Source organism: Phoca vitulina, unplaced genomic scaffold (assembly GCF_004348235.1).
Source record: "Phoca vitulina isolate PV1807 unplaced genomic scaffold, GSC_HSeal_1.0 scaffold16, whole genome shotgun sequence".
NCBI lineage: Eukaryota > Metazoa > Chordata > Mammalia > Carnivora > Phocidae > Phoca > Phoca vitulina.
Genome location: NW_022589719.1, coordinates 38,410,907 through 38,432,868, shown reverse-complemented (window position 1 = coordinate 38,432,868; position 21,962 = coordinate 38,410,907). Strand labels below are relative to the sequence as shown.

General features: G+C 48.5%; 1 protein-coding gene and 1 pseudogene across 6 annotated transcripts; one reads left to right on the top strand and one right to left on the bottom strand.

The window, feature by feature from the left end:
* Window positions 1-209: 209 nt before the first annotated feature.
* Window positions 210-21,945, bottom strand: SIRT3 (sirtuin 3). Of its 6 annotated transcripts, XM_032414662.1 has the most exons (8): window positions 21,394-21,945; window positions 17,058-17,205; window positions 15,871-16,062; window positions 15,541-15,773; window positions 13,201-13,301; window positions 6,226-6,387; window positions 2,411-2,620; window positions 383-921 (listed from the first exon to the last, which is right to left on the bottom strand). In XM_032414662.1, the coding sequence occupies exons 1-8, from the start codon at window positions 21,446-21,448 to the stop codon at window positions 901-903; spliced, it is 1,122 nt and encodes a 373-aa protein (XP_032270553.1). In that variant the 5' UTR covers window positions 21,449-21,945; the 3' UTR covers window positions 383-900. The 6 variants fall into 6 exon arrangements, with proteins under 6 accessions (XP_032270559.1, XP_032270558.1, XP_032270553.1 ...); XM_032414668.1 differs by lacking the exon at window positions 17,058-17,205 and having other exon boundaries at window positions 210-921; window positions 21,394-21,618; XM_032414667.1 differs by lacking the exon at window positions 21,394-21,945 and having other exon boundaries at window positions 210-921; window positions 15,871-16,054; window positions 17,058-17,130.
* Window positions 13,940-15,530, top strand: LOC116638561 (annotated as a pseudogene).
* Window positions 21,946-21,962: the final 17 nt, after the last annotated feature.

The window sequence follows — 21,962 nt, the reverse complement described above, 5'->3', positions numbered from 1 at the left end:
CCAGAGGCCAGCCAAGGTTTCTAAGTGAGTAATGCCTTCCACAACATAGAGGTTAATCCTGGGGGCATTACTGGGAAGGCCTGGAGGGGGAGAGGGGGGACAGGGGGCTGGTTGGAGAGCTGCCCGAGCAGAGGACTTTCTGGGGGAGAGGTTGAGGCGAGAGGCATCAGGGTAGAGTGAACAGGGCATGATGCCCTTCAGTGAGGGGTGCCGGGGCTCCATGGGAAACGGCACTAGGCCCGTCTCCAGGGTGAATCCAGGGGCATGTTCTCCATCCTTAGGTTATTCCAGTGGGGGGAATGTCCATGCACATGCAAGGTCCCCTTTTCACATTCATTGTCAACACCCACATTCCCTTTGAGGAGACCAAAGAGTTTATTTCATGCCAGAAATGAAGAACAAAGTTTCTCTAATTAAAAATAACCCTACTAAGGAGGCCAACATGCTACAGGACCCTATCCTATTACGTGGGACCCAGGACCATGCCTTGGGAGTGGCTGTGGCCACTCCACCCGAGACGGTTTTTCTAACGGACAGATGCTGAGCCTGCCCTTCAGATGGAGACCCAGACACAGAGCAGATCCAGTCTGGGCCTCCTGTTGGTCCGCTGGAGTTCCAGAGGGTCACTGTCAGGAGAAAGCTTTTGTTCGGCATCAAGAGCTTCAGCAGACTGAAGAGTCAAACAGCAGAAAGGCGCTGGGCAGCTTGGTGCCCGTGACTGGGATGGCCTGCAGCGTAAGCATGACATGACCCGTCGGCACGGAGCTCAGGACCCAGGCAGCCTCATACTCTTCCTCAGGCCACAGGTTCTGGTTCAGCCAAAACTTTTCTCAGAGGTGGGCAGTGACTCCTTGGAACCATTTCTGGTCCGGGGGGGGGGGGGGGGGACCAGGCATCACTCTATCTGTCCCGTCTGTCAAGCTGGAACACGGAGGAGAAAGGCAATCAGTCCCACAGATCTCAGGGCCTGGGTTCAAACTATTTCATAAAACAAAAGCTTTTCTGCTTCTGCCGATGCTGCTGTCGAGCCAAAGTAACACAATGTCCAGCAGGACTGGGCAAAACTGGGTGGCCAACCAGAAAGCTTCATTTAAGTAACCAGGTGAGATGTGCTGAAGCTCACATGCTCAAAAATAGGCACTATTTGGGAAAGTAACCCCAAGTTGGACTGCAGCTCATCCCTCAATATTTACTCTTGGATAGCAACTCCTTTTATTATATACATAAACCCCTAAAACCAGAACCCACTTTATATAAATTTCCGTAAGACTGTAAAATCACACAGGTAGAATCCTGTTGGACTACTTCCAAAAATCCCTGGGGGGTCACATGACTTAGTCTTGTATGGAAATAGGACGTCAGGGCCAGGAAGCTGCCAGGCGGATCTGACCAAGGCACCTGGTGCAAAGTATAGGCTTGGGTGCCACCTGCCTTCTCTACTTCTATAAAATGACCCAGCAACATAACTTGGACATTTATGAGATAAGGAGTGATACCAGCCTACATCTTAGCCATTAGAGCTAAACTCTGGAATAGACAGCTAGAAAAAACAGTGGCCACAATGTCTAAAATGTGTGGAAACAGTAAGCGCGAAGCCTCCAGGCCTAATAGGCTTCGTGTTCTTCTTTCTTTAGTTCAACTTGGTAAGAAACCAGGCTGCAGCCAGAGGCTGGGGGCTTTGGCCAGTGGAGGTGAGGGGAAAGGCCCGCCCCACGGCCCTGAGCCCTGAGGCACTCACAGCCAAAGCGCGAGGCTTTCCTGAGACCTCTGCCCCATCCCCTTTGGGCAGTGTCACATAATGATCCTCTTTGAGATGACTGGACTTCAAATGCTTAATGCTGCCTCCTTTAGAAAATAACCACTCACACCAGGGCCACCCATGCTGATTCTTAGAGGAAACTTCACTTGGGAACAGCTTTGAAACCTCGAGAGCACCAAGGGTCTTTGGCTTTCTACCTCAGCAGATGGTCATAGGCCAACGGCACTCGTGCTGATCATCTCCTAAACGCATCCCCAGGCTGGGCTTCATCCCACACCAGCAGCACACAGAAGTTCAGCTCCTCAAAGTTCATCTCAGAACCACACCTTAGCCTGGAGCTGTTTGTGCTGCTTTCTTTAGGGGACAAAAGGCAAGGCTTCAGTGAGAGAGCAGCCCAGTCGGCCTGGACTCTACGTCTAGAGAGCAGGCACCTGGAGTCCCTGTCTTCACTCCCACACGAAGATAATGCGAGTCACAACGCCCGATTCCTAAGCACACAGAAGGCCCCAGACAGTGGCGGCACAGGATTAACAGCCAATATTAGCTATTTTTGTCACTTTTCACCCAGCCAGGACTCCACATCAGGTGGACCCAGACCCCAGAGCAGTGAGGAAGACAGCCCTTCAGAGGACCCTGCTTGACAGTCTGTACCTTTTCCGTTTCCTGCTGGATGAGGTCCTGCAACTCTTCTGTCCAGCCCAGAAGCTCCACCAGCCTCTCCACGCCGTGAACCACATCCCCCAGCTGGACCACATCCCTGCTGCGAGGACGCCAAGCAAAGGGCCCCACCAAGTCCCGGTTGATGAGCAGTCGGGGCACTGAGCTCCGCACGGCCTCAGACAAGCTGGCAAAAGGTTCTACCTGAAAAATTGCCCAGATGTGAGGAGCACAGTGCCCACCCTCCAAGCCCCTCAGGACACTTCATGCCACAGCCTGAGACTTTGAAAGGGCAGCTCAGACTGATGGTGAGGCCTTGGATACAGGGAAAACACACCGCTATTTCATTTCTTCCAGTCATGTGGTCTGCTCGGTCTCAATGCCTGGGTTCCTCCCTTCCTGAGCCTCCCTCTGGTCCACATCTTTCTGCTTCCTGCACATCCTGGCCTCTGCAGGTCTCCCCGCCCAGGCGCATCTGGGCTCCAGCAACTGTGCCCACTCTTACCTGTCCTGCCCCATCACACACCGTCCCCTCCCAGCAGCATCTCGCCTGTCTGCTCTCGCTCCCTGGGAGCAAGGGCCTGGGCCCACAGAGGGTTCCTGGGCTGCCCACAGGGGTGGAGGCCCCACCTCTCCACAGTCTCCACCATCCAGACCTCCAGGGAGTCCTAACTCGGTGCCTTTGGGCTTCTTCATCCAGCTCCCAAGTGAAATTTCCATTCAGGAGTAATAATATAAGAAATAGATTAATAAATGGTACTGAGACTGGCTCATTATCTGGTAGGAAAATACTCAATTCCTGCTTTCGCTGAAAAAATTTCAAATGTACACAAAACAGTTCTTGAGGAAAATTTAGGTTTCACAAGTAAAGGTAGGGAAGGATTTTTTAGGCCTGATAAGTGAGATAAGACAAAGGAAAGTCATGATAGGTTTGACTACATAATACTATCACATTATTATCTATAAAAATATGCTGTAGAAAAATAATTTTTTAAACCTCATTGCCATAAACTGCAAACATATTTACAACATGTTACAGTTTATATTTCTAATTGCTAAGCTAATTTATAAACACTTTATATAATTTATGGATTTATATTGCTAATTTATAAATAGACTAAGAAAATAACCCAATGAAAAATGAGCAAGATATAAATATGTAATCCAAAGAGAACACAATGGTTAATAAACATGAAAAGATAAACTTCACTCTTTATTACAGAAATGTTAGATCTCTCAAAAAAAAAAAAAAAAAAAGAAATGTTAGATCTTCTTCTTCTCTCTTTCTCTTTCTCTCTCACACACACATTTATTTCTAACCAATCAGATGGATAAAAACCTAAAGATAGGTAAAAAAAAAAAAAAAAAACTTAAAGACAGGTAATGTTTGGTGTTGGTGAGGATATGGGAAATGGCCACTCATACAGGGTTGGTGGCAGTGTAATTAGTATATCTTTCTGGGAAGTAACTTCTCAATATTTACTTAAGTACTCACATGAATGTGCAAACATGTATACACATGATTATTCACTACACCATTATTCTGAATATAAAATCTCTATACTATTTATTTTTGTTGTCCATCAATAGAAAGTTGCTTAAATAAATTGTTATACATCGTCATCCTAAAACTCTTGGGGCTGGGTATGTTCCAGAATTCAGAATATTTCAGATTTTAGAAAACATCCTATGGTTGATATATGTCACCCCTCAGTGGGATCTGGAGGGGTGATCCATAACCAAGTGCATTAATATTTCTCCCACACAGCATATGAGGTAAAGTCTGAGCAACACCACAGATTACTCAGTGCTTATAGACAAGCACTCTGCTTTGGAGGTCCCGGCAGGGACCGAGTATCCATGTTTGTTGGGGAGACTGTGGGCGCTAACCAGGTAGTCTCTGTGCACGGTGCCTCCCCAGCTCTGGTTAAAGATCCCCGCATCTGTGCAGCCTGTGAGGACACAGCAAAACACTTGAAGGGATTCTTTACTTCACTCTCTTCTTTATATAATGTGGGAGCATACGGTACTTTTATAATCAGAGAAAAAGGCTATTTTCATTTCATTTTAAAGAAATAAAGAGGACTGGTGGCCCCAGTGTCCACTGCTGGTGGCCGGCACAGGACAGCTGCCAGACTCCACACCACTCACCGCTGACCACCACGGCCCCCTGGCCCCTCTGCCCACCCCCCCACACAACATCCACCCTTCCTTCCAGGCCCAGTGTGGGCATCACTGGTCTGTCCACATTCTGGGCTCTTCTGTCTGCTCCCTCTGGCACCCCAGGTCCCACCCCTGCTCCTGCGTGGACTCCAGATGCAGGAATCCACCCGCCTGTGCCACGCATCCAGTGGACAGCCTGAAACAGCACTCGAATCAGTGTCTCTGGGGCCGAGTTCCCCCAACGTGCCCACTAGGCTTCTCGGTCTCAGGAAGCCAGCTCCATCTTTGCAGCCACTCAGGTCACAACCCTGGAGCCCTGCAGGAGTCCACACTCTCCCACCCACCGTCCCTTCACACACCTGGGCTCCGACGCCCTCTGCAGTGTTACCTGGCCACCTGCCATCACCACCTGGACTGCCACCTGCAGGGTCTCTACCAGCTCTCCCCACCACAACACGCGCGGGGTCAGGAGGTCAGACCTTGTCACTGCTGCCCTCTGCTCACTCACTCCATGTGGCCACAGGCCACTGTGCAGTGTCCTCTGCCACACACCCTCAGCTGACACGTGTCACCTTCCCGACAAGGCCACGCAAACCAACAAGCTGAGATCACAACCAGTTCACAACCCTTCCCAGCCTTCCTGTCCCACGTGTTCTTTCTCCCGTATTGTGCATCACCTAACACCGTGTCCCTTGCTTACGACATCCTACTGTGTCCGTCCAAAGCCCTAGAACAGGGCCCAGCACACAGGAGACACATTTGCTGAATAAACACACTTAACTCTCGGCCTCTGTAGCTGACAGGGGCTCTGAGCACAGGCCTTTCTGGCCTTCTGCCCCTTGGTGCCTATATCCAAGCAGGCAGAGCTCATTGCAGGGGCTCATTTGTTGCTCTTGTCACATCCTTTACAAAGTTCCTGAGCTTCAGGTCCAGATGGAGAACAGCTTCTGGAACGTGTCCATGGGTGTGTCCCAGGCACCTCAAACACACACGTGTAGAAATGAGCTTGGCACCCTCCCTCTAAATACCTCCTTACCAACAAATGGCCTGAGTGCCCACAGACAGAGCCAGACCACGCCCTCTCCTGTCCCCAAGTCCCTCTCCTTGCCCTCTCTCCTAGTCACATGGTCTGACTGTGCCCACAGCCCTGCCTTCATGAGGACCAGCCTCCTGGACATCTTGCTCCAATCCCCACTCCCCAACAGTCTCTGTGACCCCAAGGAGCAATGTCCCTGGTTCAACCCCTTCAAGTCCATCACTTCTCCTAGCACAAAATCGGCCTCTGTGATGTGGCCTGGGAAGTCTGTCCTACCTCACCTCTCCATGCCCCTCCCTTCTCCCTTCCCCTCACACTGTGCCCCACCCACATTGACAGCACCTCCAAAGCTGAGCGTCCTCCCTCTTCCCCATTCTGCCCAGACTGTCGCTCCCTAGGCCAGGAATACCTCTGCTTCCTCACCAGTTGAACCTACTCGTCTTCCGAAGATAGGATGCCAGAAGGCTCCCAGAGCACCTGGTGCCACCCCCACCAGCCCCACCTCCTCGGCCCTGTCCTTCCAGCCTCCCCCCACCACACACACACACACACACACACACACACACACACACACACACATTTCAGTCCACCACTGGACCTGCTGACAAACCTCCAGGGAGGTCCCGAGGATGAGCAGCAGATCTGCCATGGGGAAATCAACCACATGCATCAGGAATCTCTGGGGAAGTGCCTCCCCAAAGAAGACGATGTCGGGCTTCACAACGCCAGTGCAGACCGGGCAGCGGGGGATCCTGTCCACGGTCACATCAGCCTGCATAACACAAACAGAAAGTGGGCCAAGGGCGATGTCACAACACACTCTAAACACAGCTCTTCATACTGGGGGAGAGAGAGAGACAGACAGAGAGAGAGAGAGGCAAACCAAGGAACACTCCTAACTGCGGAGAACAAACTTACGGCTACTAGAGTGGAGGGGGCGGGGGGACGGGCTGAATAGGGGATGGGGACTGAGGACTACACTTGCTGTGATGGGCACTGGGCGACATACGGAGTGTGAGTCACTAAACTGTACACCTGAAACTAGTATAACACCGTATGTTTCCTGACTGGGATTTAAGTAAAAACTTAAAAAAAAAAAAGGATTGCTCTTACTAAGAAATTTTCAAACATTCACAACAACTGAATAATGAACCCAGCTTTGGCATTTATTGACATTTTGCCGGTTTTGTTTCATATGGCACCCTACGACTGGGGACAGGTTGGAGTATTTGAGAGCGGACCCTGAAGAGCACATGTACCACCATGCCGTGCACCTGGGGTGCTTCTCTGAGACATTCGGATGCTAAGGAAATACTCAGTAGATTGCACAGTCCTCAGGAGGTACTCTGTAGGCATTTGGCCTACACTGGGCGTAATTCAATGAGAAAAGTGGTATAAAACTTGTCCCTGATTTTAGCTGAAGTGATCACGACGTCACCTTAGCCCTGGAAGACATTCAGGCTGAAGTTATAAGTGGCATTACCACAGACCGCTTCCTTGCAGGACAAGGTGAGGTAGGCACAAATCATTCTTAAGCCCTAAGATGCCTGTGTTGATGTGCTGGGCTGGGTTTCAAAGGAGGGAGCCTAAGAAAGAGGACACCACCATTTTCTAAGACAAACCTTCCTGGCCTCGTTTCAGCAAGCTGAGCCCAGCCAGAACCAGCAGAGACAATGGACCAGAGAGAGACTACTCAAAGACTTCAGAGACTATCAAATACAGATTAAGGCCAATTTGTGTTTAGTGTTTAAAAAAAAAAAAAAAAAAAAAGACAGGTTTAAAGTATCTGATGGGGAAAGAAAACTATAAAAAATAATGTAGTGGATTTGAAAAAGAACCAAATAGAACTTCCAGTAATAAAAAGTATCAAAAATTAGGAAGGCACTTGTGGGGCGCCTGGGTGGCTCAGTTGGTTAAGCGTCTGCCTTCGGCTCAGGTCATGATCCCAGGGTCCTGGGATCGAGCCCCACATCGGGCTTCCTGCTCAGCGGGGGGCCTGCTTCTCCCCCCTCCCTCTGCTTCTCCCCCTGCTCATATTCTCTCTCTCTCTCTCTCTCTCTTTCTGTATCTCTGTGTCTCGAATGGATAAATAAAAAAACCTTAAAAAAAAAAAAAAAATTAGGAAGGCACTTGTGATGAGCACTGGGTGTTGTATAGAGGTGATGAATCACTAAATTGTACTCCTGAAACCAATACTACACTATATATTAACTAACTAGAATTTAAATAAAAATTTGGAAGAAAAAAATGGGGCAAGCAATTCAGATCTGGAAATGAGCCTACCGTGATTGAGGTTTTGCATCTCATTAAACAACCTTTTCCAAACAAACAAACAAAAAGTAACAAAAATTAGCACTCAGTGGAAGAGCTTTATTCTGTACAACAGAATAGAAGGTTGATAAACTGGAAAACAGATCAAAAGACATTATTCAGAACACAGCACAGAGAAGTAAGATGGAACACACAGAAGAGCCACGGGTGGGAGCCTGAGAAGGTCTCATGGGAGTTTAAGGAGAGCTCCGAAAGGGAGGAGAGGGAGTGGGAGAGGCAATCAACAGCTAAGAGGCAAGGGCCAAGGATTTTTCCAGCAATGATGAAAGATCTCAAACCACAGATTCGGAAGGCCCTACAAATTTAAAGCAGAATAAGTAAACAAAAGGAAATCCATATGGAGATAGACCACAGTAAAAGTGCAAAACTCTAAAGACAAAGAGAAAAGGTTTAAAAATATGCAGAGAACAGATAGTGACAAATTGATTCTAGAGTTTCTGTGGAAAGCAAAAGACCAGAAGAGCCAACACACAATATTGATGGAGAACAACAAGACTGACACTACCCAACTTCAAGACTTACTATAAAAAGCTACAGGAACCAGGATGTGGCACTACCGTAGGAACAGGTGAACATATCAGTGGAACAGAACACAGGGCCTAGAAGTAGACTCGCACAAACACAGTCAACTGATCTTTGACAAAGGAGCAAATCTCGTCTCTTCAACAAATGGTGCTGGACATTATGAAAATTAATAAAGGGAGACCTTGCTGATGTGGGTTCAGGAGGTTGGAAGGAACCCTACCACTCACCATCAATCCCACAAAGAATTGTAAACTACAGACCCAACAGAAGAACCCTCAACAGGAAAGAACCATCAAGGCAGGCCCCAACAGGGGAAGATGTGTACCACCCTCTACAACAAATTGACCACCCCAGCGATTCAGCTGGCGAGACACCATCATTCCCCTGAACTGTTTCTCCAGCCCCTCCCAACTCCCTCCCTCCTCTCCATCAAATGTCCCTCTTCTTTGTTGTTTGGACTTGCCTAGTTTTGCTGTAGCTTGCTCCTCCCAAATTGCGTTTTTCTACTATTTCTGAATAAGCCCATTTTGCTGGTAAAATAACTGGCAGTTTTATTTTTAAGGAAAACATCACTGGTGTCAGAAGGGGATGCAGGGGGCTACCTTCAGAGACTCTGAGGCTGGTGAGCAGACCAACAGGTGCCAGTATCCACAGACCCAGTCGGGCTTGCAGCTTTCTCTCCGACCCTGGGGTTTGAGGGTAAGTTTTCTCTGGGACTTGAGCTTCACTCTCTGTGTTTTCAGCTCTCCAGGCTTTATTCAAGACCTTTTTAAGGCTTTGTCCTTTCTCAGAGTACTCGTTTGGCCTTTGGTCTGACTCCTCTCTAGAGCCAGGCTGTTCCTACTGGAACTGTGCTGTTTAGAAATTTTTTTCTTCCCTCTAGAGAAAAGTCTCTGGGAAATGGGATCCTAGTGATCAAAATGCTTTGAGGACGCCCCTGCCCCTACCCTCCCACACTTCTGGGACCCCAGCCTGTTCTATGTGTCAAAACTGTGGTCCCTCCTCATGTGCACTCTTAGCTAAATGGACTGACTCAACCAAAAGTAATTTACAACTTCAATGGCCATTATGGGGAACTTTCCATCTCCCCAAATTTACTTTTCTCACAACTGAATCGGACAACCATGGCTCTAAATTTGTCAAAACTGAATTGCATGCTTATTTTAATTGGTACCTTGAGGCTTCCAAACATTTTTTAGGATTCAAAGGTTGTTCGCCTCTTTGGTTCATTTGTTAATTTAGAAGTAGTATTTTGCAAAGAGGCAAACAACTGAAAGAAGTCAACGCAGCTTCTGAGTCTTGCCCTCCCCATCTCCTTTGTCTCCAGACAGGTGGGGCGACCTTGCGCGCAGGCCCGCCTCTGGTGCCATTTCCCTCTCCCCTCAGCACTGTCCCCACCTCCCCTATACCCACCACTCATTCTAACCCTTTCGCTGAGCTTCCCTTTACCTCCAAACCTCTCCCCACCCACCTTCTCCTGAACCTATTAATAGCTACCCCTCTAAAGATAACTCTGCTGGGGGTCCAAATGAACGTCAAATTGCTTATGTTGCCTGGACTAAGGTTGAATTTCGAGCCATAGTGAAAGAGTTTCCTAAAGTGACTGAGGACCCCATAAATTTGCTGAAGAATGTAACACAGTTATTCAAACTTACCCATCTGATTTTTCAGATTTATATCAATTGGTCCCCATGCTTGTTGGTGAGGGTCAGGCCAAACGCTGGATAAAACCAGCCCAATGGGAGCATCCTGAAAGGGGTTTAGAGAAACAGATGCCTGAGTTTTGACAAGGTGCTAGAACACTCGCTGGAAATCTCCACTGAGTGTTGGAGATGGTCATCAAAAAGATATGACCACCAGTTGACCTGTGACCTGGACCCCAGCGCTTGGAGGCTCCTCACTCCATTCCCCTGTCCTTGGAATGTGGGTTCCCCTTGCCTTTCCCATCCCAGAGGCTGCTCCAAGGACACAGCCTTGAGATGGTGATGTGGTGTGGTGTTGAGAACACCTGCAGAGTAGATGGGGCTGAGCCCAGTTAATGGCCTCTTTATAAATTTTTAAGATTTGAAGGCAGGTGTGGGGATCCAGCCATCCTGCTGCTGCCCAGGACAAGCCTTGTTATGTCAGTTCCCTTGATGATTAAAATGGACACCTACAAACCTGGAGTGGCCACCTCTTCGGTCTCTCCCAGCCCTCTGCCAACAGGGGCCGGCTTTAGATCACAGCCAGGAGCTCCCGAGAGGGCTGCAAGCCAACATCAAGCAATTACAGTACCTTTTCCTAAGCCTGCTGGTCAAAACAAGATTCAGGCTTGCACAGAGAAGCCTGATGAACCTATTCATGACTATCACATTCGACTCCACATTGTTTTCAAAGAAAATTCTTCCTTCAGATGCTAAATCCACCATTTAACTCCATTTATTAATGAGCTGAACCATCATCCTATGGGAAACCTTGTCCACTCCAGATTTAGTTAATTTGGCAAACCAGCTCATTGGCATCCTAGATAAGTCACCTAAAAGAAAGACCACTACCACTCTCAATTTTCAACTCCAGCAAATGTAGGCCCCTAAACAACCAGCCCTCACCCCTTGTTTCTGCTGCTATTACAAAGGGCCAGAGCAGGAGTTGGCAATGACTTTTCAGAGGTAACACCAAAGGCACAATCCATGAAAGAAAAATACGTTAGACCTCATTAAAATTAAAAACCCTGCTCTGTGAAAGACACTGTCAGGAAAATGAGGAGAAAATATTTACAAAAGATATCTGATAAAGGACTGTTATCCATAATATACAAAAATATTCTTAAAACTCAACAATAAGAAAATGAGCAACCTAGTTAAAAAATGGGCCAAAGACCTGAATAGACAGCTCACCAAAGAAGATGTACAGGTGGCAAATGAGCATTTGAAAATATACTCCACATCATATGTCATCACGGAAATGCACATTAAAACAATACAATACCATTACACACCTATCAGAACAGCCAAATTCTAGAACACGGACAACACCAAATGCTGCTCTTATTCATCGCTGATGGAAATGCAAAGCAGTGCAGCCACTAAACATTGGAAGGACGAAACATGCTCTTACCGTACAATCCAGCAGTCACATTCCTTGGTATCTACCAAAGGCGTTGAAAACTCACGTCCACACAAAAACCTGCGTGTGGATGTTTATAGCAGCTTTGTTCATAATTGCCAAAACATGGAAGCAACCAAGATGATCTTCAGTAGATGAATGGATAACTGTGGTCCACCCAAACAAGGGAATATTATTCAGCACTAAAAAGAAGTGATCTATGAAGCCATGAAAAGACATGGAGGAAACTTAAAGGCATCTGACTAAATGAAGAAGTCAGTCTGAAAAGGCTGCATATGTATGAATCCAACTCTGAACTTCTGGAAAAGGCAAAACCATGGAGACAGTAAAAGGACCAATGGTTGCCAGGGGCTGTGTGAGGGGGATGACCAGTTAGTGGGTGCAGAGTTTTCCTTTGAGGGGATATAAACGTTCTGGAATCAGATAGACGTAGTGGTTGCACAACACTGTGAATATATTAAATGCCAACGAATTGTACACTTTAAAATGTTTAATTTTACAGTTATGTGAATTTGACCTCATTAAAAAATAAAAGATGGGGGGGCGCCTGGGTGGCTCAGATGGTTAAGCGTCTGCCTTCGGCTCAGGTCATGATCTCAGGGTCCTGGGATCGAGTCCCGCATCAGGTTCCCTGCTCAGTGCAGAGCCTGCTTCTCCCTCTCCCTCTGCCACTCCCTCTGCTTGTGCTCTTCTGTCTATCTCTCTGTCAAATAAATAAATAAAATCTTTAAAAATAAATAAATAAATAAATAAATAAAATAAAAGATGGGGTCCTATGCCTCATCAATATTTCAGAGTTTCATCTTTATTTAAGATTTTCCAGTCTATCCTATTCTGCTTGAAGAAACCCATCCTACAGAACTATCCCCAGAAGTACATAGGGGTATGAGCACAAGTGTCATTGATGCATTATTCCTAATAGTAAAAATCACAAACATCAAAAAATATCCCACAGTAGGTGAAAGTCTAAATTTAATATTCCAGTTACTAAAAACGGTAAGCAGAGCTGTAGTTATTGACACAAGATATCCATAAAATTTTGTTCTGTAACAAAGCAGTTTGTAGAATATTAAACTTAATAATCCTATACTGGGGTGCCTGGGTGGCTCAGTCGGTTAAGTGTCCAACTCTTGGTTTCAAGCTCAGGTCATGATCTCAGGGTCATGGGATCGAGCCCTACATCGGGCTCTGCACTCAGAGTCTGCTTGAGATTCTCTCTCCCTCTCCCTCTGCACCCCCCCCCCATGCTCTCTCTTTCTCTCTCTCAAATAAATTTAAAAAAATTTTTAATTACCCTACTCCAAAAAAAATTGTCACTCTGTGTGCTGTAGGTATACAGATATGGACATGTATGTTTAGATACGCCTGTTTTTTTAAGCCTTGGAACATTATACACCAAACTGTTAAAAGTGGGCTATAGGAACTGGTTGAAGGGAGATACATTTTTCCCTACATATTTCTTAATATTTTACAAGTGTGTATTACTTTTCCAATTTAAAAATAAAAACGTTTCATACCATTACTGTTGTTGTCCTTCTAATACGATGCTTATAAAATGCCACTTTTCCAGATCACTCCCACTGCAAAGTGCAGAAGGGAGACAAGCGGCAGCATGACAACTCACCCAAATGTCCTTCCCTGGAAAGGGCCTTCGGCAGACAGTGCACGTGGCAGAGGCAAAGGATCCATGAGCTTCAACCAGCTTTGAGGCAGGGATGCCAGATGCTGAAATTCAAACCAAAGCTAAGTGCTGCTGGCTCCCAGAGCATGAGCTCTGAGCTCGGCAGGCCCCCAGAGGGAGTCACAGCCCTCAGTGCAAGCCTGGTGTCCCTGCCTCCACCACCTACAGATCATGTCCCACTGACCAGAATAAGCACAGGGATCAGGGCCCCCGGATGGAGCCAAATCATGGTTAAACAAAGCCTGTCAACAAGTTTGATGTAAGTTGAAATAAAACTACATTTGATACCTAGGAAAATATTTTCTATTCTACAGATACCAAGTAAAAGCAAAAAAACTATATAGGGGCGCCTGGGTGGCTCAGTCAGTTGAGCATCTGACTCTTGATTTCGGCTCAGATCATGATCTCAGGGTCATGGGATCGAGCCCCAAGGCAGCCTCCATGCTCAGCGGAGGGTCTGCTGGAGATTCTCTCTCTCCCTCTCCCTCTGCTCCTCCCACCATGGGCACATGTGTGCGTGCTCTCACTCTCTCCCTCTCAAATACATAAATCTTAAAAAAAAAAAAAAAAAAAAAAACTATATAAAGACAGTAAGTTTCAAAAAAAATGTAGAGCCTCCCCCCACCCCGCCCCGGCCCCTCTCTGTCTTCTCTGCACTGGGAGCAGTTCTCCTGCCACAGCCCCTCATCCCCGGAAAATGTCCGCCTGTGCAAAGTTCGTCTCCACCCCCCTTCCTGGTCAGGAGCACCCGTCAGCTGTTGAGCCGATCACTGTCTGCAGCGGTGCTAAAACCACCAGAGACGCTGACAGACGAGAGCCTCAGCAGCTTGGCAGCCCCACGTCCCCTGATTTCACTTATTCCTAGCTGCAGCTTCCGAGCCAGCACCGTTTCAAGGGACATCCACAGAGCAGCCAAGTGCCTTGGGGTACCGGTAGGGATGGCTGGCTCTGGGGCTGGAATTGGGAGCCTCATCATTGGTTATGCCAGGAATCCCTCTCTGAAGCAACTGCTCTTCTCCTACGCCATTCTGGGCTTTGCCCTCTCAGAGGCCATGGGGCTCTTTTGCTTGATGGTGGCCTTTCTCATCTTCGCCATGTGAAGGAGCCGTCTCCACATCCCATAGGTTTTTCTCCTGTGTCTTGTCTGCCCTGTATGTTCCTTTTCCTCTACCTCCCCAGGCAGCCTGGGGAAAGTGGTTGGCTCAGGGTTTGACAGAGGGAAGACAAATAAATACTGTATTAATAAGAAAAAAAAAAAAACTGTAGAAAAACAAACACAGGTAACTGATTTATGACAGTTACCTGTTCCCACTGTCAGCTTCTGAGCTATGGATGGGCAGACAGTCCCAGCTGCAAGTGGCTTCCACTGTTCGGGTTATTGTCATAAATCTCCATATGCTAAAGCCCACGGCCAGATACTCCCGCCTTCCCACAAGGCCTGTCCTGCTGCACCTCCAGAAGAGATCATCCCCATGGGGCATCCACTGCTGCCTAAGTGGTTCCAAACTGCAGAATCCTTCCAGCAAGGAATCATTTTCCTGGAGTCCAGGTGACTCCTTTTTACAAACCACAAGACGTCTGCAGCCTGGCTGAGCTGCGGCCGGCTCACTCAGAGCCAGCACTACAGCACCTATCAGCGTCGCTGCCCGTGAGAAAGAGGCTCAGCAGATGCCTCGCTGAGGCGCACACTCAGCGGTCAGTACCATCCGTGCATCACTGTTGAGGCCACTATCGGGACAGCCAGGAGATCTTTATACAAAGAGCTTGATAATACTAAGGCATGAATAGTGATCTCTTTGTGTGACAATGACATCGTAGTTATGTTTTAAAAGTCTTTATCTTCTAGAGACACTTATAGATTGTTTATAGGTTAGGTTTATGATGTCATGGATTTGCTTCAAAATCACTGGGGGTGAGAGAGAAGGTGGGGGGTAGGAAGACAGATAAAGTAAGGACTGGCTATGATGAGGGCATGAGGCTTCATTACTTCCTCTCTTTATTTTTATGCACTCAAAAAATTTCATAATAAATTTCTTAAAAAAGAAATCATCATATCAGATTAGCAAAACTAGAAGCTCCCAATGTCAACTTTAGTTCTATCCAAAACTCACAGTCCACCAATGAGATCCCAACGGTGACTCTTAAGCACACGGTGGACTTTCTGTCAGGGACAAAGGCATAAGGAGTTGGCTTGAAATCAGAGGACAGGGTGAGCACTGCCTGGAAGCAGGCACCCAAAGCCTTCCCTGCAGAAGAAGAGGTGGCGACAGGAGGGCGGCTCACCTCTCTCGAGCCCGTCGATGTTCTGTGTGTAGAGCCGCAGAAGCAGCCCCTTGTCGTGAAGCAGCCGCAGGAAGTAGTGTATGACGTTGGGCCTATAGCTCCTGAGGTACAGCTCCTTGGCCAACGTGAAGAAGGGCTTGGGGTTGTGAGAGAAGAAAGGGAGCTCAAAAATGGCCTCGGGGTAGGGGAGGTCGTACCGCTGCAGGTTGCTGTAGAGGCCACTCCTGGGAGACCTGCAGAAAGGAGCAAGAGGCTCTGAGCCCTGAGGACGAGGGCAGGACCGTGAGGCAGACCAGGGTGCCAAGGGGGGAGCTGGGCGCTGCAGGGCACCTGAAGTCCGGAATGCCGCTGGGCGTGCTGATGCCGGCCCCCACCATGACCACCACCCTCTGGCAGGCTCTGGCTTGGATCAGCTCCGCTATATCCTGCAGAAAAAGCTTCTCCTTCTTACTGTTGCCTCCTCTTCCAAAGATGCTTGAGGCACTAGCAGAAAAAGATATGGGTCTTCTTCCACCTGTAATGCTGACAGAAAAGGAGAGTGGCCAGGTGACCAGGGACAGTTAAGCTTCTGCTAGCACTTGACCACCCCCACCACTTAGAATGATCATACACTTCCCTCCTGTCCCCCCAAATGACCACCCTTCTCATCATGGATGACTACTGGGCTACAAGAGAAAGAAGTCTTAACTCAGAAATCAAAACTTATTTGGGAGCAAAAAATTCAGGTCAGTTGGAACTGTGCAAACAAGGGATGTAACATCTCTTAATTCCTGTTACCCAGTGCTAAGAGAACAGGGTCCACACCAAAGGTGCGGGGGCTTTGTGGGGGCTCTGGGTGTGCTCTCTGCAGAGACAGACACTGTAGCTACTTGGGATGTGACAAACAGGCAGTGACATTTAAAGAAAGCCAGATGTCTCAGACTTCACGCCAAATACTATCAGGAGAAAAAGTGGGTTCTAGAGACCATTCCAGAAAGAAACACGCATGCCCTGAGATTCACACTGCTGCAGAAACTTGATCTTCAATGTTCACAGCCGCTCATACTATGCAGCAGCCAAAGGAATCCCACGACCAAGACAAGGCAGTGGGTAGACTCAGCTCAGGCTCTCTCTGTGAAGCACTGGAAGGCTTCTCAAGTCACCCCCAGAAGCCAGGAGCCGAGACACTCACAAGGCTAAGTGTTAGGGATATGACATGGCCTTCCACAGGAAAAAAAAAGCAAATCACAATGTACAAGTCACAAGCTTCAGCAGGATCTCAGGACTTAGAAAATGACTCAACACCCAGGAAAGCAACAGGAAGAAACAAAAGCAGTATGAATAATACAAAGCCCGTAGCACTAACTGAACACCCCACCGAAGTGGTCTGCAGCTGTGGGAGGCATGCGGCGCTACAGCTTCACCTCACAGGAGCCTGGAAAGGCTTCCTGGGTTTACTGATCTGCTGTGAGGGCCCCTGTGGCATCTAACCAAGCTGCGTGACTTCTTCATCTCTTGATATCATGCTGACAACTCACCCAGAGTTCAGGACTGCCAGCCCCACTGCACAGGGCGGCTTTTTCACACCCCAAAGACTGGTGGCCACCATGTCCATTCTTCCAGGAGAAGGCCCTTGATGACCCTCCCCCAGGACATCTGTGACTGCAGTATAGAGACTCCTCCACCCTGATGGGAAAAGAGATTCAACAAATGAAACTGACAACCCTCCTCAAATGAGTGATGAATCTAAAATGAATACAGACATAAAAACAGGAAACTGAGAGCATTTCTTTTACTCATTCATGATTCAGGCAAGAAGTAAGCACCCTAAAAGCACATCGTCATACACATCAGAACAATTCAGGAGTATGCATCTTCTAGAAGTATGGCCCTAACTCACTCTCCTGTTTGCTCTTTGTCTTCTGTGCTCTTTTGCTCCTTACAAAACCAACACTGCAAACTCTCTGCACAGACCCACCCACTGGACACACTGTCAGTGAGGTTTCCCCTGAAGCTCTCTGCTCCCCATCCTAGCACAGCATATCCCATCCCAGTGACAATTTCAACCCCTACCCTGCCCTCTTATATATCCCCCCTTTCAGCCAAGCAAAAGGATTCCCTAGCTCTTGTATGTCCTAAACCCAGTTTCCTCTGCCTGAAAAGACCTTTCTCCACCTCAGCATGTCCAAATCTCCCATAGTCAGGGCCAGGACCAAATGCCACCTCCTTCGTGAAGCCACTGCTGAACCCCAGTGAGCAACCACTTTGCCCTCGTTTGATTCCCTGCTCCTTTGAGGCAGGCTGACACCCCCTCCCTTCCTGCAGTGACCCTGCACACCACCTCGCACACTCCACCCTCAGGTCAGGGACTTGCTTGCTGCTCACAGTCCACTTGCTTCTGTGTGGTTGCCTCTCCCACCACACAGAGTCATCTTGGTTTTCAAAAGAACAGATTTCTGAAAGGTATGAACAAGAGAAAGAGGAACATGACAAAGAAAGGTGTACGTGCAGGGCCGAGGGCGCCCAAAGGAGAGTCAGAGCCCTAGCTCACTGCCAGTCTCATCAAGTCACTCAAACACCCTGAGCCTCAGCTGCCAATGCCAAGAGCAAGAAATGATTCTTACAGTCTCGCTCAAGAAGACCTACAACTGTAGATCTCTCCCAGCAGAAAGTATAGGAAATACACACAGCAGGGAAAACAGTGCTTCTCCCTCATCCCCACACTCCTGCAGAGATGCCCACAGATCCTGAAGGAAATTCTGCTGCATCAGAGACTTGTGTAAAAAGCACCTGTCAAGCAGTTCTTCCAAGTGCAAGCTGTTAAGTCTCCAAAAGAAATTTTCTAGTGAAAACCGGCCGGATGGTCAGGAAGAGAAGAAGATGCTCTGGCTGCACCACAGCTGTTAAATGCCCCAAGTCACTCCGCATCTAGAACAACTCTTCCCCTACAGTCTCCACGCAAACATTTACTGAGCTCCTCCTACATGCAAGTTATTATGAGAAACACAAAAAGAATTAAAGGGAAGTTGTGATATTGTGATATGTTTTTTGGTCTTCATCCACAAACCCCTGGAATTTCTAAGAGCAAAGGGCACATCTTTTGTTACCACGGTTGGTCTCTTGTCCTCAGTTCCTGAACTCCCCTCAGAGCCATGAAGGTGAAGCAGGTGTCTTGTTCTGCTTAACCAGCCCCTCTCCACCACAGCTGGGTTTATGTTCATGAGGGGACTTTGGAAAGGCCCTAAGGATGGGGGCTGGGTGCCAGGGGGACCAACTGTGATTAGAGGGTTGGAGCTTCCATAAAAACTCAAAAGAAGGGGGGGGGTGGTCAGAGGGCTTCCAGGTCGGTGAACCACGTGCCAGGCCCCCGGGCCCCAAACTCCATGAGGCAGAGGGGACCAGGGACCCTTGCAGACCTCACCCTATGTATCTCCACTTCTGGCCATTCATTCATTTCCTTTAACATCCTTCGTGATACACCCATAATGTACTAAGTCAACCAGTCTCCAAGTTCTGTGAGCTGCTCTAGCAAATGAATGGAACCAGAGGAGGGGATCGTGGGGACCTCCGATTAGTAGCTGGTCTGTCAGAAGCACAGGAGACAACCTGGATTGGTGTCTGAACTGGGGGCTGTCTTGTGGAACTGAGTCCTTCACCTGTGGTGCTCTCTTCAGGCAGGTAGAGTCAGAATTGAGTTCATTTGCTGGGACACCTGGTCAGTGCAATAAAGGTTTCTGGAATGAAGGAAAGATCCCTTGGATCTAATATTAAACTCTTCACCGATACTTTTAGTACCTGTGTAAGATGGCATCAAGTAGATGTACCATTACTTAAGTATTAATCCATTATTGGACATTTAAGTTACGTTTCTTTTTTTTTTTTTTAAGATTTTATTTATTTATTTGACAAGAGAGCACAAGTAGGCAGAGCGGCAGGCAGAGGGAGAAGCAGGCTCCCCACTGAGCAGGGAGCCCGACCTGGGCCTCGATCCCAGGACCCTGGGATCATGACCCGAGCCGAAGGCAGCCGCTCAACCGACTGAGCCACCCAGGCGCCCCTTAAGTTACGTTTCTTAACAACTATGGGTCTTAACATATTCCCATATGTATGTTCAATTCCTAGGCAATGAAACGGAATAAAGGACACCTCACTAACACGCAGTGGAGGCCAGCAGGGGGAGCTCTCCCGCCCACCACTCCCTCCTCGCAGCCCTCTGCATTCCCAGCGGGAAGAACCCTGGGCTTCACTGCGCCCGCGGAGGAAGGAGGGGTTCCTCCCATTCGGACAGCCCAGCCAATAAGAGCAGAGCCCAGCCAATGAGAGCACAGCTCAGCCAATAAGAGCAGAGCCCAGCCAATGAGAGCACACTCAGCCAATAAGAGCTAGTCACAGCCCAGCCAAGGAGAGCACAGCCCAGCCAAGGAGAGCACAGCCCAGCCAATGAGAGATGGTCGGAGCCCAGCAAATGAGAGCACAGCTCAGCCAACGAGAAGCCACTATACTTCCAGTTCCCAGTTTATTCCGAAGGGGTTTTTGCTTATTACAGCCTTCCTAAGTCCCACTCCCCTTCCTCTCTAAAAGAGCATTTCTGGGGCGCCTGGGTTGCTCAGTCGGTTAAGCGACTGCCTTCGGCTCAGGTCATGATCCCAGGGTTCTGGGATCGAGCCCCACGTCGGGCTCGCTGCTCAGCGGGGAGCCTGCTTCTCCCTCTCCCTCTGCCTGCCGCTCCCCCTGATTGTGCTCTCTCTCCGACAAATAAAATATTTAAAAAATAAAATAAAATAAAAATAAAAGAGCATTTCTGTCCTCTGTTTCTGGAACTTGCCTATGGTTTTGCCATAGCTTTCTTGTCTTGGATTGCAGTTCTCTGCTATTCCTGAATACACCCATTTTGCTGGCAAAATAACAGTTTTATTTTTAAGGTTAACAGCAAAGATCCCAAAATATACACGTACTGCATAGAACGGTATGAACATATGCTAGTAGAAGTATTAATTGCACAAACTTTATCGGGGACAATAAAAACGCGTATACCTTTAGACCCAGGAGTCCCACTCCGAGGAGTTTATCCAAAAAGTGTGTACAAACAATATACCTCAGCATTATTTGTAATAACTAAAGATTACAAACTATTTCAATAAGAGAATGATTAAATACATTATGAAACATCAATAGAATGGAATCCTACAGATCCCACCCCCAAACTGAGAGTTGGGCTGGGGGGAGGAGGCATCCTCAGTTCCCCGCAGAGACAGACAATGGGAGGAGTCTGAATGATCTACAACCAAGAAGCCCAGACTCCATCTTGACCTCCCCCTGCGGGGACAGGAGCAACAGGTCCCTCCTCCCTGACTCTAAGCCCTTTCCTGTAAGGTGACGCAGGGCCTGGGGAGCTCTTCGTTGCGGTAGATGTGGTGGTTCGAATAAAAACAGTCATGCAAAGAAAAAAAAAAAAAAGGAATTACAGATCGGTATAAAAGACTAAGAAAGCATTTATGTTTTGAGATAGAAGTAAGTCCAAGACGTATTGTTAAGTAAAAAAAGCTAACTAAACAGTGTCAACAATGAACATACAAGTGTTGCTTGTACTCATCCAAAATATCCCTAAGAAACAAGAAACTGCTGCCATGGTGGCCTCTGGAATATCCTCTGAGCTGTGTGAACAGGGACTTAACATTTTCAGGTTCTCCAGTGTCCCACCGACCATGCAAGGAAAAAACCTGACTCCTGCGCTCGACTGAACTGAATCCGGCCTGCTTTTCAACCCCAGCAAGGCGCGGGCACCGAAGCGCTCGTCTCCGCCCCGGGCGCCGCCTGCCCCGACTCACCCCCGCGGCTGCCAGCCCGCCCTGCCGAACCAAGAGGCCCACTCACCTGCCGGGCCCCAGGGCCTGAAGGCGGAAAGAGCAGGCCGAGTCCACCGAGCCATGTCCCAGCTCCTCTGCCGCCCGCTCGTGACCTTGTCCCCAAAGGCCAGGAGTCCGCCGCTGCGCGCGCCGCGCCCCGCGAGCCCAGGTTGGGGTGGACGCCAGGTGGGGGCGGCTTCCTAGCCCCTTGGGGTCCCGCCTCTCGCCTTGAAGACCAAACCAGTAGCCTGCATTTCTCTATCCTGCTTTCCCATCTTTTTCAAGAGGGACGGTGATGCGAACACTTTGCGAGCACTTACTACGGCCAGTCATCACATTTTCACTCAGTCCTGGCGAGACACTATTAAGAAGCTACTATTATCATGGTCCCCAGTTGAGATGAGAACCCGCAGGTCACAAAGGCCGAGGCCACAAAGCCAGTCGATGGCCGGACCGACTCCAGGCCCTCGCGCTGTTGAATGGCACGGCCAACTGCGCGGGAAATCGGGTACAAACCCCGGACAGAATTTCTTCCGAGGCACAGGCGCGGTTACCCTGACAACCAGCGGGCGCCGCCGGCCGCCGGGGCGCTCCCGG